At 38.2% G+C, this 16,773-nt stretch overlaps 1 protein-coding gene across 2 annotated transcripts in view; it reads left to right on the forward strand.

Moving 5' to 3' along the window:
• The window catches only part of Stim2 (stromal interaction molecule 2), a 133,646-nt gene that overhangs the window by 70,507 nt on the left and 46,366 nt on the right, over positions 1 to 16,773 (forward strand). For both annotated transcript variants that reach the window (XM_059275881.1, XM_059275879.1), the window contains exon 3: positions 11,232 to 11,346. In XM_059275881.1, coding sequence (XP_059131864.1) covers positions 11,232 to 11,346 — 115 coding nt within the window. The remainder of the gene's footprint in view (positions 1 to 11,231; positions 11,347 to 16,773) is intronic.

The following is a 16,773-nucleotide window of genomic DNA, read 5'->3' on the forward strand; positions in this document are numbered from 1 at the left end:
GCTCCTCTCTTCCTCTTTGAGTACAACAAAATCTCTCTAGGAGGACATGTGTATTGTTTCTCTTGGGTTTTGGTTTGAATCCACCTAGACTTTTGCCGTTGTTACTTGGTGTAGCTCAGTTTCAGCTGGACGGGCTAATGAGCACCCTGAATGCACTGTCTTCCCACCCCTGACCCCATCTCTTTGCCTGGCCCTCGGGTGCTGGATTACAAATGCCTGTTGGAGTGCATGACTTTAGGCAAGTGCTGGGAATTCTAACTTAGGTTCTTATATTTACACACCAAGCGTTTTATCTACTGAGCCATCTCCTTAGCCTCTCCCCAATTTTATGTGCCAGAAATTTAACCTGCCAGGAAGTTTTGGGAGGCCAGGCATAATCAGTATTAATTCACAAGGACTCTACTCCTCTACATGTTTTAATGTGGGCAAACAAAAGGACATGGGTGGGCCCTTGCTAAGCCACATGAGGATGAAAAGGCCCTCATCAGATTGATCTTAGACTACCTACCCTCTAGAAATATGAGAAAATCTATTTATCTTTATCATCATCAAAAATTTTCAAATTGCTGTTCTTGGACACTTGGATACAGTAGTAGAAAATAGACTAAAACAAGCTGTCCATTGGATGGAGGTTTTTGTCTGTTCCTCGAAGACCCTGGGCAGTGCCTAATTCAGTTCTGTGGTGGTCTTGGGGTTATCAAGAAGTTTCTAGTGGGTCCAGTTAATACCTCTCTCCGTTAGAAGTTAAGAGAGTATGAAAATGTGTATCATGGGCTCTGATAACTTTGTTATTCTGTTTTAAAAATACATTTAGTCTATGACAACTATCTAGACCCTGAATTAAAAATATCCTCAAGTAATTTGTCATATTAAATTTATGTAATTTTATTAATTATTAACTTGACAAGTTCTGATCTTTTAAAACTAAGGGTAAAGTGATACGTATTATTTTTAAGTTTGCATTGATTTGTCTTAACGAGTCTTTGGGGGGAGCAGCTGGCATAGTCACAAGCTTTTTACTTTTGTAATGTTACAGTGGCAGTATGTTATATAGTTGTGTGAGTATTGCTGTATGAGGAGTTCTAAGGAGTTGAAGAGCTTGATAAAGGACAATAATGAATTAACACTTTTGATTCCTGTTACTAAAGCTGTCTTCAAAAAGGCCCTTCCAGTTGTATTCCCACTGATGTATGAATATGCAATTTTGTACAAAATGGATAAATCACATCCTTTTGTCAACAGCTTTGTTAAAATATCATTGACTTAGGATAAATTACATGTATTTTCCTACATAGTTAACTTATCCATATTTTTTAATCCTTTTGGAAGGTGGAGAATTCTATCTATGCCCCTCTTCATCTGCCTATAGTTGGGTTAAAAACAAAACATTCTTAACATTCTTGTAGTCTAGGACTCGTGATGCTGAATTCTGTTAGTGTTTGATTTCTTAAGTTCTATTGCATTTTTATTTTGAAAGTGGCTTTTTTTTTGTTAAGAGTTCTAGATTGGCAGTTTTTTATTTCATATTTATTTGTGCTGCTCATGTGTTTTCTGCATTACATTTCATCTGATCAAACACTTGCTGTCTTTATCTCCTTCCTCTGAGTAGTATGCCTCTTCCATCTCTGGTTTCCTTTAAGACTTTCTGTTTGTGTCTGGCTTTAGCAGACACAGAACATAGACTAGTGTAGTTTTCTGGTAACTGTTCATTTAAGATACTCTGCAGCTTTGCTATGCTTTCGTTTGCCATACTCAGCCATGAATCTCTGTTTTTTCATCCACTATTTTGTGTCAAAAATAATGACTTGGGTTTTGTTTTCTTTTTAAAACTTTAACTGTATATGCCTCTATTTAACATGCCTACTATGTATCTTAGCTTATTGAATATATAGACTATGGCTTTAAATATTTATTTTAAATTATGTGCATATGTATGGGGTATGTGTACATGAATGCAGGTGCCTTTGTAGAGGCCAGAAGAGGGCATCAGAATCTCTGGAGCTGAAGGTACAGGAGGTTGTGACCCGCCCATTGTGGGTATAGAGCTGAACTCAGATCCTCTGGAAGAACCATATGTGTACTCAGAACTTATGGAAGAACCATATGTGTACTTAACCTCTGAGTCACCTCTCCAGCCCCTGTCATGTTTATTGCATTAAAAACAAAACAAACTGTAATTCTCAGCTCTTTCACTCTCTGATTGATCTTGAATGATTGATCTTTGAGTTTTGGCTTCTGTCCAGTAACTGGACTAAGTGCCTCATGGTGATTTTTTTCTTTTTGGGAGACAGGATGCCTTTTTGGGGGCAGGATGACTCTGTGTATAGCACTGGCTGTTCTGGAACTAGCTCTGTAGACCAGGCTGCCTTGAACTCACTGAGATCTGCCCGAGTGCTGCATGTTTTAAACGTCATCTTGGGTGCAGGATATTGTGATTTATAAATGTTCCCAAGCTTTCTTTTTGGGCAAAATTACTTGGAGAAAGTTTAATTGGCGGGTATGAGGGGGGAGGCGCTCATACTTAGAACAGTTTAGGTAGTAGAATCAGTGTAGAGTTCATTTCAGGGTTAATATTCTTCAGCAATAAAGTAAAGCCAACCATAGTGTTCTCTCTGGTTAGTTCTGTATTAGGAGGGTTTTTCACTCTGATTGAAATGGGCACTGTGCCCTCTTTGTGTAAGCATTAGAGAACATTGCTTTCTCTAATGTTTTAGATTAAGTTTTTCCTTGGCTTGAGGAGATTTCTCACATGTGTGTGTGGAAGTCAGTTGAAGGCACAAAAAATCCTTTCTAGATGTGCAGGCTCACTCTTAACACACAGTCCCATAGTCTCTTGAATCCTTTAGTCTCCCCAGACTCCTATTGTATATCTTTACTTGAGAGCAATGGCTTGATTCTTTTAGCATCTTTCTTCCTGTAACATGTTCAAGAAATTGTTTCTGTAAATTTAGGACAATTTACCCCATTCCCTGAGCTACCAAAATGATTGATTCTGGTTTCTCCAGGATCACTATCCTTTTCTGCTTTGTGTTCAATGTCTTAAAAATTGGTGTCCATATTGTTTGCCTGGTATTTTAGTTGCTCTGTGTAGGAGGATGCTAAATCTAGTCTCTAACCTCATCTATACTGGAAATGAACATTCTGACTTACCAATTTTAGCAAGTAAAACATGGAGGTCTAAATATGTATTTTTTCCTTAAATATTCACAAGTTAATTCTGAATAATTTGATGTATTATTGATGCTGTGCTAATTGGATATAATATTGACTTATATGTTTACATAAGTATTAGTTTGCATAAATTCTTTTTTGGGGGGGCATCATAGAAAAGCAATTTATTCCTTTATAAGCACTTACACAGTTAGTCATGGAGAGTAACAGGCCCAATGCTGAGACAGGTCAACCAAAATGGAGAGGGCATCAAACTATGGTGGTCAAGGACTAACCCCTAAAAAAGCAGCTCTTGTCAAGGATTAATTTAACTTTAAAAACAAAGACAAACCCTCAATTGACTCTTTCTCAACTTGACAGTTCACCAGTGGTATGACTGTCAGTTAAAAACATACACCTTACAACTTGGTGGTCCCAAGTTTAAAAAACAAAACAAAACAAAAAACCACACACAACAAAAACCATTTTACAGAAAGGAAAAGAATAATATGGAAACTGCTCAAAAAATACACTAATGAGCAAAAATATAAGGAGAAGGAGGAACATGTTGTCTTAACTAAAGAAACCAAGACTCTGGTTTACGTAAGAAAGTGTGCATCCTGGAAAGCCAGGTGTGAGGACTTTAAACTCTATGACCTGACTCTCCCTTAATTCCTGAATAAAAACGACATCTTGCAATAGTTATACTCATGGCTCAGACACTTACCTCACTTGACTCCGCTCCTTATCCACTCTGGCCTCTTACTTGAGAATCTGAAAAACTTGGGGACATAGCTTAAGAAGAAAAATAATCACACATAATATGCCCCATTTCTGAAGCTGCTTTAGACCTGGTTTGTTACTAGAAAACTCCTGAAGAAAAATTTAAATATAAGTCTGTGGCTTTGGGGATATTATCAAGTATAATTAGGCTTACTTGAACACATCAGTGCCATAGTAATACCAAAGAGTAGACTTGATTACTGAGATAGCTTCTGAGTAACTAATGGGTAAGTACTGTATACAGCGTGGATACTCTGTACAGCTAGAAATATTCACATCCTGGATAGAAGAGGAACACCATGGTGAGCCTTCATCACAGTACTCAGGCCAGTCAGTACACAATTTAAATCTTATATATAATTAATGAAACTATAGAAAGCAAAACTTGAGAAAAATGGGACCAACCTGAATACTAACAGTTTTTCAACATGCCACAGGTACTCTTTGGCTAATCAACCCACTGTATTAATATATTTAAGAAATTCACGTAATATTAATAAACTTATCATAAAGTAGAAAAATCTGAGTCAGGTCACTGTTAGGGGTTCTCTGTTAAAATCTCTCTGCCTCTGTTGCTCTATCTTTTTGTTTTTTGTCTTTTTGAAATAAAAACACAAATTGGATCAGTCTTCTGTCTATATATTTAGACTATTAATTTGGTGTTTTTTTTCTAATGTCATTATAGTACCATTTTTAAGTTAGTGGACAGATTAATGGAATTATAGTCAATTTTGTTAGATATTTTGGATTGTAATTATAATATTGGGGAGGAGTCATTGATATAGATCATATACTGATAGATTCCAACTCAAAAACATTGTGTTTCTCAAGTTTCTTTGTAAATTAGTCACTTGAATCATCTATCATTTGTCTATTGACTGGCCAATGGAATCATGATTATAAATAATGGTTAAGGTCTGACCTAACTTTACTAGTGTTGCTAGTAATTATGAGGCCTCCTGGGTCTGAGCGCCTCTGAAAATAGAATTTGAAGAAGTCATTCTGGTGCATTTATTGCAGGTAAGCTGTGGCTTGGCTAACGGATTTTGAATTTTGGTATTACTTTCAAGACAGGAAGACCCTGCAGTTGTTTCTAAGGAGCCTATCTGCTTTAAGTAACTCACTTATCAGACCTTGAACACTGGTGATTTTGATGACAAGTGTGCTTGTAAAATTCTCTCGGCTTCCACCGTCAGTGAAGAGGCTGTAGTTTTCTTACTTATCTAAGGCTTACATATTTTGGTTTAGAATATCTGCAGCGGTACTCTGTGATATTAGCAGTCAGGGTCTTATAAACATCTAATAGTCCCTCAGAAGTTACCTGTACAGTCAAGATGAAGTTCACTTATTCATGCTTTTTCTTGATACAGAGTTTTGGTTGTAGCCCAGGCTGGACTCAGTCATGATTGTCTTTCATTAGCCTTCTGAGTGCCGTGGTTATGCAATGACATGCCCAGCATTTATTCATACTTTACTAATACTGATTTATTTACTTGTGTTTGCAAAATACTGTTCTGTGCACACTGTGTATACATTTTAAATTTAGCTTTATAACCGTATGTGGGAGGCAGTTTTATTTCCCTCCTTGCTTGGAGACTAAAGAGAAGTTCAGTAGCCTGCAGATGTCTGACAATGGTAGAGTCAGATTTTGAACATATATCAGATTCCAGAGTCTGAGTGCTTAACTGTCGTGATAAGTCATGTCTCTAGGGTATTGAGGCTTCAAGAGGATCCAGATTTGTATAATGGAAGTAAGAATAAAGCCTGTGTGGTCCAGGAACTGAAAGTAGGAAGTTGTTGAGCCCCGGGGCAGCTTGTGCTGCTGTCTTCTCCCTTCCTCTCTGTGGTTTCCTCTGCTGTTGTCATTATTTGGTCTTGCATGTTTATTGGCTTCATCTGTTTGAATTAGCACTCGGTCCATTGTGACTGCTGTATTACGGTACTTTCAGAACCACAGTAGTTATCTCCTTGAAGATCCAGAGTCATGGCCAGGAAGCATGGGTTTTCATGATTTTAATTGTAGTTGGTTTTTTTTTTTTTTTTTTTTTTTTTTTGAGAAAACAATTCTGCCATTCTTGTATAGTTACTGTTTTTCTTTTTTGGTGAGCTGTCCTCCTGTCAAGTAGCTGTGGAAGTGGGTGACAGAGTGAGAGGAGTGACTGGGTGTATGCATGGATCTTTATGAATTGAGTAGTTCCTGGGGAAAGGGCTGCAACTAAGTAGAGCAGCCAAATAATAGTTTTAATGATATCTATGTTAGATTTTATTACGGCAGAGTCAAAAAAACCCAGCACAGATACCAGATGTATATTATAGTGCAAAAACTGTAATTAGTTTATGATATGACTTCCTGCAGTTAGATCTGTAAAGCGATCTATTTTATTGTTAGTGGTACCGAAGAATTTACTTAGTAGAATCTTCTGTGGGAATCTCTCTGAAGAGCATATTAAATAGCCAGCCATTCACATAGCACTCCTTGATTAGTGTTGTCAGCTTACAGTTTCTTGGAGTAGGTTTGTGGGGGATTGGTATCTCTACCACAGATGCTGTTTACTTAATTGAATTTAGATTTTGCTTTCAGATTTCTTGACTCATGGATTTCAATAAGTTAAAAGATAGTTGTCTTTTGCTTATGTGTTTTTAGTTATTTATGACTTTTCAGAATTTCTCTAGTTGGCCTTCTTTATTCACCAAATCAGTAGTTTTCTATAAAGCTTTAGAGAATTCTGAGCAGGCAGAATTGTGTATTCTGTGGGATAGAGAAGAGAGTTTGACGGGGCCAGGTGGACTTTCATATGCATATTTAGTTCACTTAAACATTTTCAGACTTTGTTTCTACAGAAAATGAATCTTTCTGTGTTTTCTACTCATGTTCTCTGGTAAGAATGACAAAGATATGTAAGGTGTAGACTGTGCCTTCAAGTTATGTGTTACAAGCTTCATTATCCTGTGATCATTTTTTTTAACCTTTTTTAATTGATTCTTGGGGAATTTCACACCATGCACCCCAATCCCACTCATTTCCCAGTCCCTCCATACCCACCCTTCACGCTTGTAGTGTCCCCTTCCCAAAGGAAAACTTAAAAAGAAATAATAAAAATAAAATAAGAAATAAATAAAAAATATAAGTAAGACTATTAATTAAAGAAATAAAAATAAAACAAAACAAAAGAAACCACTTTACTCCTCTGTCTTTCCCGCCTCTCTGTCTCCTCTTTATTGGTCTTAGTGGCATTGGGAGCTGCTGTTTATCATACAGTCTATATACCCCTTTGTCCACACAGCTTTACTTGCAAATATTCATTATGTAATGAGTTGTTTGTCAGGTTCAAGGCCTCTGGCTTTGGTACACTATCAATACTGGACCCTCATCGAAACTCCTCTTGGATATTCTGCTTTTGCTCTGAGTCATGGAGAACCTGTGGCTATGGTTCTGCAAGACCAGTCCTTTCATGTGCTCCAGCAGGTCATAGATGGGGTAGATGTTGGGAAGTGCCAACTCAAAGCCCTGGATGTGTGGTAGCTGAGTTGGTCAATCCAGGTTTCTGGGACCACTCCCCCTTCAGGTGAGGGGTGGGGCCAGCTTTCCCAAGTGGAGGGGGAGCTCTCTAGTGTCAGGGTCATTGGGGTCACTATCCCAGGGTGAGGGGTGGGTCAGCTCTCCAGTGAGAGGGGGCGGCTTTCCCCAGGCCAGTGAAGGGTGGGACCAACTCAGCATGGTCCTTGTACTTCAACACATGGTTCAAAACATGGTTTGCATTCACCCCTGTGGTAACATGGGCAATGGACATCAACACAGAACCCCAGCTGCAGCAAGACCATGGACCCAGACATGGCCATCAGCAGCAGTTTGGGCCCAGATGTTACTATTGCCCTGGGTGGTAGCATAGGCTTCTCAGATTGGCATGGGCCCAGCAGCAGTGTGGTCCTTGGGCTCCAATGTAACCCCAGGTGGTGGACCAGACCCAGGGGTGGGGAGTAGGGGCTGGAGGGTGGGTAGGTGCACAGCAAGCACTTGATGGTAACAGGAGCCATGAACATCAACACAGATCCTGGCTGCGGTAGGGCCATGAACCTCAGACATGGCCTTTGGCCAGAGCCCAGATGTTACCTTGGCCCCGGGTGGCAATGCAGGCCACCCCAATCTGTATGACTCTGGCGGCAGTATGACCCTTGGGCACCAACATGGCCTCAGGTGCCATCCTGGGACCTGGGCATCTGTCCAGCCTTCAGTGGTAGCAGGAGCCACAGACCTCGATGGAGATGTTGGCTGTGGTAGGGCCAGAGACCCAGACATGGCCCTCAGCAGCAGCTTAGCCCAGAAGACACCATAGCCCCAGACCACTCAGAGTGACATGGCCCTAGCAGCAGCTTGTCCCTTGGACTCCAACATGGTCACAGGTGGCAACTCATCCTTGTGGCCTTTGGTGGCACCATGGGCCATGGACATCAACACAGACCCTGGCTGTGGTAGGGTCACGGACCCAGACATGGTCCCCGGCCACAGCTCAGGCCCAGCCGACACCATGGCTCCAGGTAGCAGCACAAACTACCCAGGCATCGATCTGCTGCACGGTGGATCATTTTTTTTTTTTTTTTAAGCAAAAGTATTTTTTGATAATTCTAGGAAAAGTGCAATTCCATATATTTAGTTTTTACTTAGCTTTTTGTTTTGAGACAGGGTTTCTCTGTGTAGCTCTAGATGTCTCTGTAGACCAGGCTAACTTCAAACTCAGAGATCTGCTTTCCTCTGCCTCTCAAATAATGGGATTAAAGGCATGAGCCACCACCACTCAGCCTACTCAGCTTTCTTAAAAATGATTATTTTATTGTTTTGGGAGTTTTCTGGGACACTCCAAACAACTCTAGGGGAGGTATCCTACACTTGGAACTAAGGTTTTTATTTGGCAACATATGGCTTTTTGGAAGAGCGTTATATCCTGTAGGGAAACTCCAGTTAAAAGCTAGTAGACAAGTTTCTAAATGGTCTTATTAAATAAAAGACAAGGAGCCAAATATAGGGGTGAAAAATACATCTGAAGCTTGTGAAATAGTAGGTTTCTATATGACTTCAAACATTCTTAGTGTTGTTACCATCCTCCCTGTCCCCTCTCCTGCCTTACCCTTTTGTCCCTCTTTACACTTAAAACTTCCTGTCCATTGTTTTCTCCTTCCCCTCTATATCACCAGTGTTCTACCACCCCCATCTCCCTTTGATTTGTTAAGCACATGTTTAATATATAGCCATAAACTCATTCTGTAGTTTCTCAAATATGAACTAAGTATCACATCTCATCTATATGGAAATTAGCTTATTTCTGAAACCATAGAACCATTCTTTTCAGTTATTAGTGCTCACACAGTGAAGAGAAGACATTCTTTTTGATGTGTATCCCATAAACGGAACAGTTGCTCTTTGTTCCAGCTGACTGGACTCTTTCCAAGACTGACTTCCTCTTTGCTCAGTCTATCATCATGGCGTTCAGTCTCGAGATTGTCTTCAGCTCTTGGACCTCTTCCAAGATGGGCAGTTTTTAAGCATCTTAGGTGTAGTGATCCCATCTCCCCCAAATATTTTACTAGATTCTAAAGATATCAGTTAAGAAGGATGGCATGAGGCTAGCCAGAGAAGCCCCTTTAACTATACCTTTACAAAAAGAAGTTTATAAAACAAGACACTGTTATAGCAACAGAAGAAAAAAAAAATCTAAGGTGAATCTTTTAAATCACTGCTTTTCAAGCTATTGATGTATGGCCAGATTTTTAATTCCTATACTCATAATAGCAGGGTCTATACAGCTAACACATTTGCCACATGTTTGGCTCAGATGCTTTGAAAGCATTATCTGATCACTTCTACAAAGGCTCCTAAGTACTCACTCACCATTTCTATACCTATAGTAGAAGAGTGTGAGTAAGCTGTCACCAACTAGTCTTTTGAGGTCACTGTGAATAGTGGTGTTGATTCTAAAAGCTGAGCATTGAAACTTGCAAAGGTAAACAATTTGCTTAATACTATGTAACTAGCTGGACGGTGGTGGCGCACGCCTTTAATCCCAGCACTCGGGAGGCAGAGGCAGGTGGATCTCTGTGAGTTTGAGGCCAGCCTGGTCTACAGAACGAGATCCAGGAAAGGCGCAAAGCTACACAGAGAAACCCTGTCTCGAAAAACAAAAAACAAACAAACAAACAAAAAATACTATGTAACTGTTAAGTAGTTTAGTATAGACTTATTCTAGTCACACCAAAATTTTATCATGTATGAGATGATGTTTATTATTAATGTATAAAGATAAGAACTTTGCTTCTAGAGTTTAAGTCCATAGGGACTTGACTTTCTGTATTTGGATTTCTGAAACAGTCTATGATCTACTTTCAGAATCAAGGGATAGTCAATACAGATACAAGTAAAATAACAAAACAAGAAAAAAAAAGTAAAAAAAGAAAAAAATGTTGAGCAACAATTAAAAGTGATAACAATTTAAAGTATTCTATTTGTTCCATATAATTAGAATAATAGGTTGTTTAGAGGAAGTTTGAGGAGATAAAACCTGAAAAATTGTCAGGGATAGCGTTGGTGAATGGTTTATAGGTATAATAGCCTTTGCTATTTATTTGTTGGACAGTGGGAAAGAAATATTACAGTCCTGGTTAATTTGTAGCAGAGATTAATTTTGCTGCTTTTTTTCTAAATCTTGTAAAGTATGATTTTAAGGATATATATGTAGGTTTATAAAATATGCTAGTTGTGACATTGTAGCCCGCTTTCCTTGAATAATGGCTTAGATGGTAGAAAAACACAGAACTATGATAAAGTGATTGAGATTAGTGTGAGTTGTGGTTGGAAATACCTCATCACTGTTTATGTGTCAAAAGGTAATATTGAGCCAGTAGTAACTAATCTACATGCTTGATGGTAGCCAGGGCTTTGATCTCAACACTTGTTCATTGTTTTAACCTTGGGCATGTTACTTAACCTCCATTGGCCTTGGCTTCCCATTTATAAAACAGAGTTTTAAACCAGTGCTTTCCTTACAGGACCATCATGAAGTTTAGAAACAGTCTGTGTGTGTGCGTGTGTAGTCCTGCACAGTATAAATGTGGACTAATATCTATTGAGTAATGAACTTTGAATAAAAACTTACACTACCTCTGTTCTCAAGATTGGAAGACATTTTGTAAAATGTGTTTAATAATCATGAGAAAGTGGTTTTAAAATACCATTTTTTGTATTGTTTTTAGTTTATTGGGACTAAAGGATTTTACTTATGTTTAACTTAATGTTTTCTCTCTTATAGTTTATAAGAGAAGATATGAAATATAAAGATGCTTCGAATAAGCATAGTCATCTGCACAGAGAAGATAAGCACATAACTGTTGAGGATTTGTGGAAACAGTGGAAAACATCAGAAGGTAAGACTGTGCAGTGGTCTGGAGTCTTGCTTGTCTGCTTCTGCCCTGCTTGGCACTGGCAGCCTATTAATTGCATATAATTTTAAAGAAGTATAAGATCATATTTCTGCGAGAATATTTACATTAAAATTTTTCTTAGATCCATTAAAGTTACAGGCTATTTTTAGATAATTTGATATCCTGTACTAGACTAAATAACATAGAATCTATTTGAGCTCATTGTGTGAGCTATTAAATGGTATTCTTATAAAAATTTTATCAAATTAAAAAAAGAGAGAACTGAAGTTTTCTTTTTAATTGTGAATAATGTCTAAAGTCGTCAGGAGCCCAGGAATTTTAAGCTTTTCCTGAAGTCCTGTGTAAGCCCTGATAATGCTGTAGTCTGCCTTGTGCTTTAAGGCAATGTTCTAAGACCTCCACAAGAAATATCCTGTGCATGCTGTTTTTCCTATATATAAACTTCTTCAACGAAGTTTAATTCATAAGTTAGGCACAGTAAGAGATTAACAGCAATTATAAATAACAAAGTAAAGTGATTATAACAATGTATTATAAATAAAAGTTCTGTGATGTGGTCCTTTTTAGCTGTTACAGAGTAGGTAGCATATACTGTGTGGACACTCTGGACACAAGAATAATTCACGTTCCTGCCAGAAAAGCACAATATTTTGTTATACCACTTAGAACACTCATTTAACACTTAATGGGTTGTTTGTTTCTGGAATTTTCCATCAATATTTTTCTCAATGGGATGGAATGTTGGTAACTGAAACCCCAAAAAGCGAAACTATAGATGAAGGACTCCTGAAGTTGCAGGATAAAATTTTGTGATTTGTATTTTATCCCCTTTTTGTTTCCAAGTTGTCCAGCTATTTTGTGGACAATAATTTTGTACGGCACAGAAAGCTATGACCTAAGGCCTAGGCTTAGACACTAATGCTAGGAAGGTACTGAAATTAAAGCAATTGAAAAAGTTCATTCAGTTTATTTTGTTTTTCAGTATCATTTAACCAAACTATCCCTTTTCTAGTACTCCTATTTTACAAATGTCAAACAGTTGTCTAGCATACATCTTTTTTTCTCTAAAGGTTTGAATAATAAAACTAAGAAGCTGAACAGACTTTTATAAAAACATAAATAAATGAATTACTAGTTGATTATCAGTGATAACATCTAGAAATGGCAAAATAGTAAGGAGGGCATATAACTGGAGAACTGGCTGGGAACCCTTTGGGGGAAGGGCTGTCTCACTCAGATGGAGTCTGCCAGGTCACAGACTGCATGGCTGATTGTCACATATGGAATCTTCTTTTCTTGGGGGAAAATATTTTCAAGGCAAAAAGGAGATGTCAAAAATGCCGTTGTCTACATTTCTTATTTATTTTACTTATGTAGATTGTTATAGACTTGTAGCCTTGGTTTTTACAAAAGGAAGCCTTTCTAGTAGAGATCTACAAGTGTCTCTCTATAACTGACTTGAAATATGCCAAAAGAAAGGACTTGTGGTAGGAGTTTCATCATAGTTGTGTCCTGTGTCAACTCTTCTTCACCAGCAGAGTAATTTACTTAAAATATAAATCTGAGCTGCTCAACACCCTAAAGTGGCTCAGAAGAAAAAAAAAAAAAGCCAACAAAAATCTTCACAGATCACTCTAAGCCAGTGGTCTGCACCCAAACCCATGCTTCAGTCACTGTTACCCCCTTTCCCTCTTCTCTTGGTCTATTGACTTCATTTCCTGCTCCATCCAAACTAGCCACTTCCTGTTTTCCAGTGTGCAGATACAGATGTCTTTTCAGCTAGCTCCCTTATCTCCTTCTTTAAAGTCCTTATTAAGGGCTAGTTTCCCATTGTGGCCTACTTCCTTTTCTGCTCTTTGGTTTTCCAACACACGTGATCCTTCATATTGTGTTGTTCCCCTGTCACTTACTGTGTTCTAAAGTGTTATAGAGTGACTTCTTCATGACACCTGCTCCTTACCCACAAGGTAAGGCTTAGAGAGAAGAGTCTATTGTGTTTATTAGTAAATCTCCACGTGAGGGGGACTCTGTCCTCAAAAGTCTTCTTCCCCATCTAATGACTTTGCTTTGAGTAGATCTTTTATGATCTGTGAGAATGTTTCTGATTTGTTTCTTTGTAGTTTAAGACCTTTCCCAGGTAAATAGCCCCTTAATCTTTTTCTCTTAAGCTTTCACTTCTGTCTTATCCCATTCTGTATTGCGACAGAGTGATGGTTTACTTTAAGTCCAAATTGCTTGCCCGACTCTCCTAACGCAAGTTTCTTTCTGTCTTTTTCCCTTTCTTTTTCGTTTTCTCTTTCTTTCTTTCTTTCTTTCTTTCTTTCTTTCTTTCTTTCTTTCTTTCTTTCTTTCTCTCTCTCTCTCTCTCTCTCTCTCTCTCTCTCTCTCTCTCTTTCTTTCTTTCTTTCTAAAATACCATGTTTATTTTTTAAATAGAAATTGAGAATATCATAAAAATACAAACAACATGAAAGGTAGTACAAAGAAAATCCCTTTCTGCAATGGTTCAGGAGGCGTTTTAAACCTGGCACAAAACCATGAAGTCAGCAGGCTATGCTGGGGCACTTAGGTGATGCACAAGATGCATTGCAGGCTTTATATATCTACATATATTCATATAGCTATGTCTCAGAAGTGGAGGGTGGTACTTTAAAAGAACTCAGACAGAGCCCCTAAGAGGCAGGATTGAGAGCTTCCAGGGTACTTTTTTTTTTAAATTAAAAAAAATTTTTTTTTCTTTATTAAGAAATTTTCTACTCACTCCACATACCATCCACAGATCCCCCCTCCTCACTCCTCTCACCCCCCAGCCCTCTTTCCCAAGCCACCCCGCATCCCCACATCCCCCAAATCAAGGTCTCCCATGGGGGGACAGCAGAGGCCAGCCTTTGGAGATCAAGCCCCTCCCACTGCCCCAAGGCTGTGCAAGTTTCTTTCCTGAGAGCTTGACCTCCCATCTCACTTGCTTGGGGTAAAGGCCTAGAGAGTGGTTGCCAAGTTCCTGCCAGCACAGCTGCCCAGAAGGAAGGAGAAAGGAGATGGTATGTGGACGATTCAGGCAGTATAACTTCACCAAAAGTTTACAGAGATGAGGATGAGTCTCTCAACTCAGTCATTAAACTGTAAGGGGAGCTGGGCATTGCTGCTACACCCAAAGAGTTCTGCTTTGATCTGTTTTTTTTTTCTTAAGACTTCTATTAGAAAGCAACTAGTTCTTTTGAAAACTACTGAAAGTAGATATTAGAATGAATGTAAAAACATAGTAAATTCAATATGGATGAGATGGATGTGTTAAACATGTGTATGTGACCGATATACACACACATTCATTCTCAGCCTGTCAGTTTTTAGGTATCCACTGGCTAGAGCAGTGGCTCTTTTCAGCATGATACTCAACAAATGTGGGATTAATGGCTAAAAGTACAGTGCCTGTTGAAAACGCCATGTTCCACATCCATTTCATCAAATATTTATGTCATGTTGTAACACATGAATTTCTGAAAAACTCTTGCTTTGCAAAATTATGAACTTGAAATGACAGTTAATGGAAAAGAAAAGCAGGAGAAATAGATGACTCAAAATCTATGTAGCTATGTATCCTGATTCCTCACAGTACTGGAACTCATAAAAGAAATTTAAAATTACTAACCACTAAATGCTGCACTGGGTATAGGAATGTACATTAGAAATAATCAGTGAATGCATTTGGTGAAAGGGACTACCATGTTAAGTTGGGTTGAGGTTGCCTAAAATGAAAGAGAGGCAAATGACACAGGTGAGAGCTGCAAGGCATGCGTGGCTGAGGTGGCAGTGGCCAGGTGAGCCACGAGGAAGGGGAAGAGTCACAGCTTGGTGTGTTGGTGGGGGATGGATATAGTTTGTATATTTTGCTGCTTCGTGATATGAAGTGTTAACTTGTTTGAAAGTACCTCATGACATAATATATTGACAGTTCTCTAATTACCAGTCATACGTAAGATAATTCACATTACATGGGTTATTCTATATTTGTGCCAAGCAGGCACACCACTGGATCCTGGGGATTAAAGTTAAGTTAGACATGGGTCCAGGCTATACCAAGCAAATTACTGAGTAGAAGAGAGAAAGAAGGTAAGTGATTACAGTATAAGGTGATACATACACAGTACAGTTAAGGCTAGAGTATGGAGCTGGTTCATAGAAAGGAGTGATTAGCTCATTAGTAGGATTATTTACAGAAGGTGGTATTTGGAATAGACTGTGAAGATTGACTAGTAGGTCTTAGAAAGGAAGGCAGGTTATGTGAGAAGGGTTGTTGTGAGTGGATAGGATCAAGATATTCTGTACACACATGAAATTGTCAAAGAATAAAAAGACAAAACTAAAAATAAAAGGAAAACTATAAAGTGTACAACGAATGGTTCCTTCTTTAATTATACTTGAATACTTTCTAAAATTGGAAGTAAAGGTGGCATGCTACTGAAAGTGTATGGACTTCCAAGTGATGTAATTTAAGAGATGGCTCACAGGGCTGGAGAGATGGCTCAATGGTTAAGAGCACTGGCTGCTCTTCCAGAGGACACAGGTTTGATTCACAGTGCCCACATGGCAGTTCACAACCATCTGTAATTCCAGTTCTAGAGGATCTAATACCTTTTTCTAGTCTCTGAAGATACCTCAGACACACATGTAATGCACAGACATATGTGCAGGCTGAACACTTATACATATAAAATAAAATTTAAAAATAATAAAAAGCGGCTCAATTATAGAATGTGAATCTTCTATAATGTGAATGGAATGTTTTCTGACACCCTAGATGGTCTCTAGCAAGTGTTGTCCCTGTAGTACTTCTATAGACTAAAATTTTCAGCTATGCTTAAAGGGTTTTAATAGGTTGAGTAGATATGTAAAAATTTAGAGAAGTTTATCTTAAAGCAACTTAAATTATCCTTAATTCAGAAAGTGGAGAGATTTAGGTATTTAATAATTGTTATTTTCTAGTGTAAATGAATTTAAACAGAAAAAAAATGATCTTGGGTATTTTCTTTCTGTTTATGACAGCATTTCTTTTGTAAACATTACATAAAAGTAAAAAATTCCTGGCCATTGGCTTTGAATTCTTAAAAGTAAAACACATCATAAATTGTTACCCTGTATAGATCCTTTTTATGGTGAGGTTTTTCTTCTGGGTGTGTTAGTGTGGGTGGATTTCTAAATATTGATAATAGCTTCTGGCCTTTTCTAGTTGTTCACTGTTGATTTTTACATAGAGACTGAATTGGAAAACATTGGTGGACTGAATACATATTGTTTGGCATTATTGTCAGAGCTACTCAAAGCATAAAACTTGGAAATCCAGTAGCATTTTTATGATATCCAGCGATAGAATACTTTGTCTATTTACAGTATTCATGGCAGTCACTAGTA

Source organism: Peromyscus eremicus, chromosome 10 (genome assembly GCF_949786415.1).
Source record: "Peromyscus eremicus chromosome 10, PerEre_H2_v1, whole genome shotgun sequence".
NCBI lineage: Eukaryota > Metazoa > Chordata > Mammalia > Rodentia > Cricetidae > Peromyscus > Peromyscus eremicus.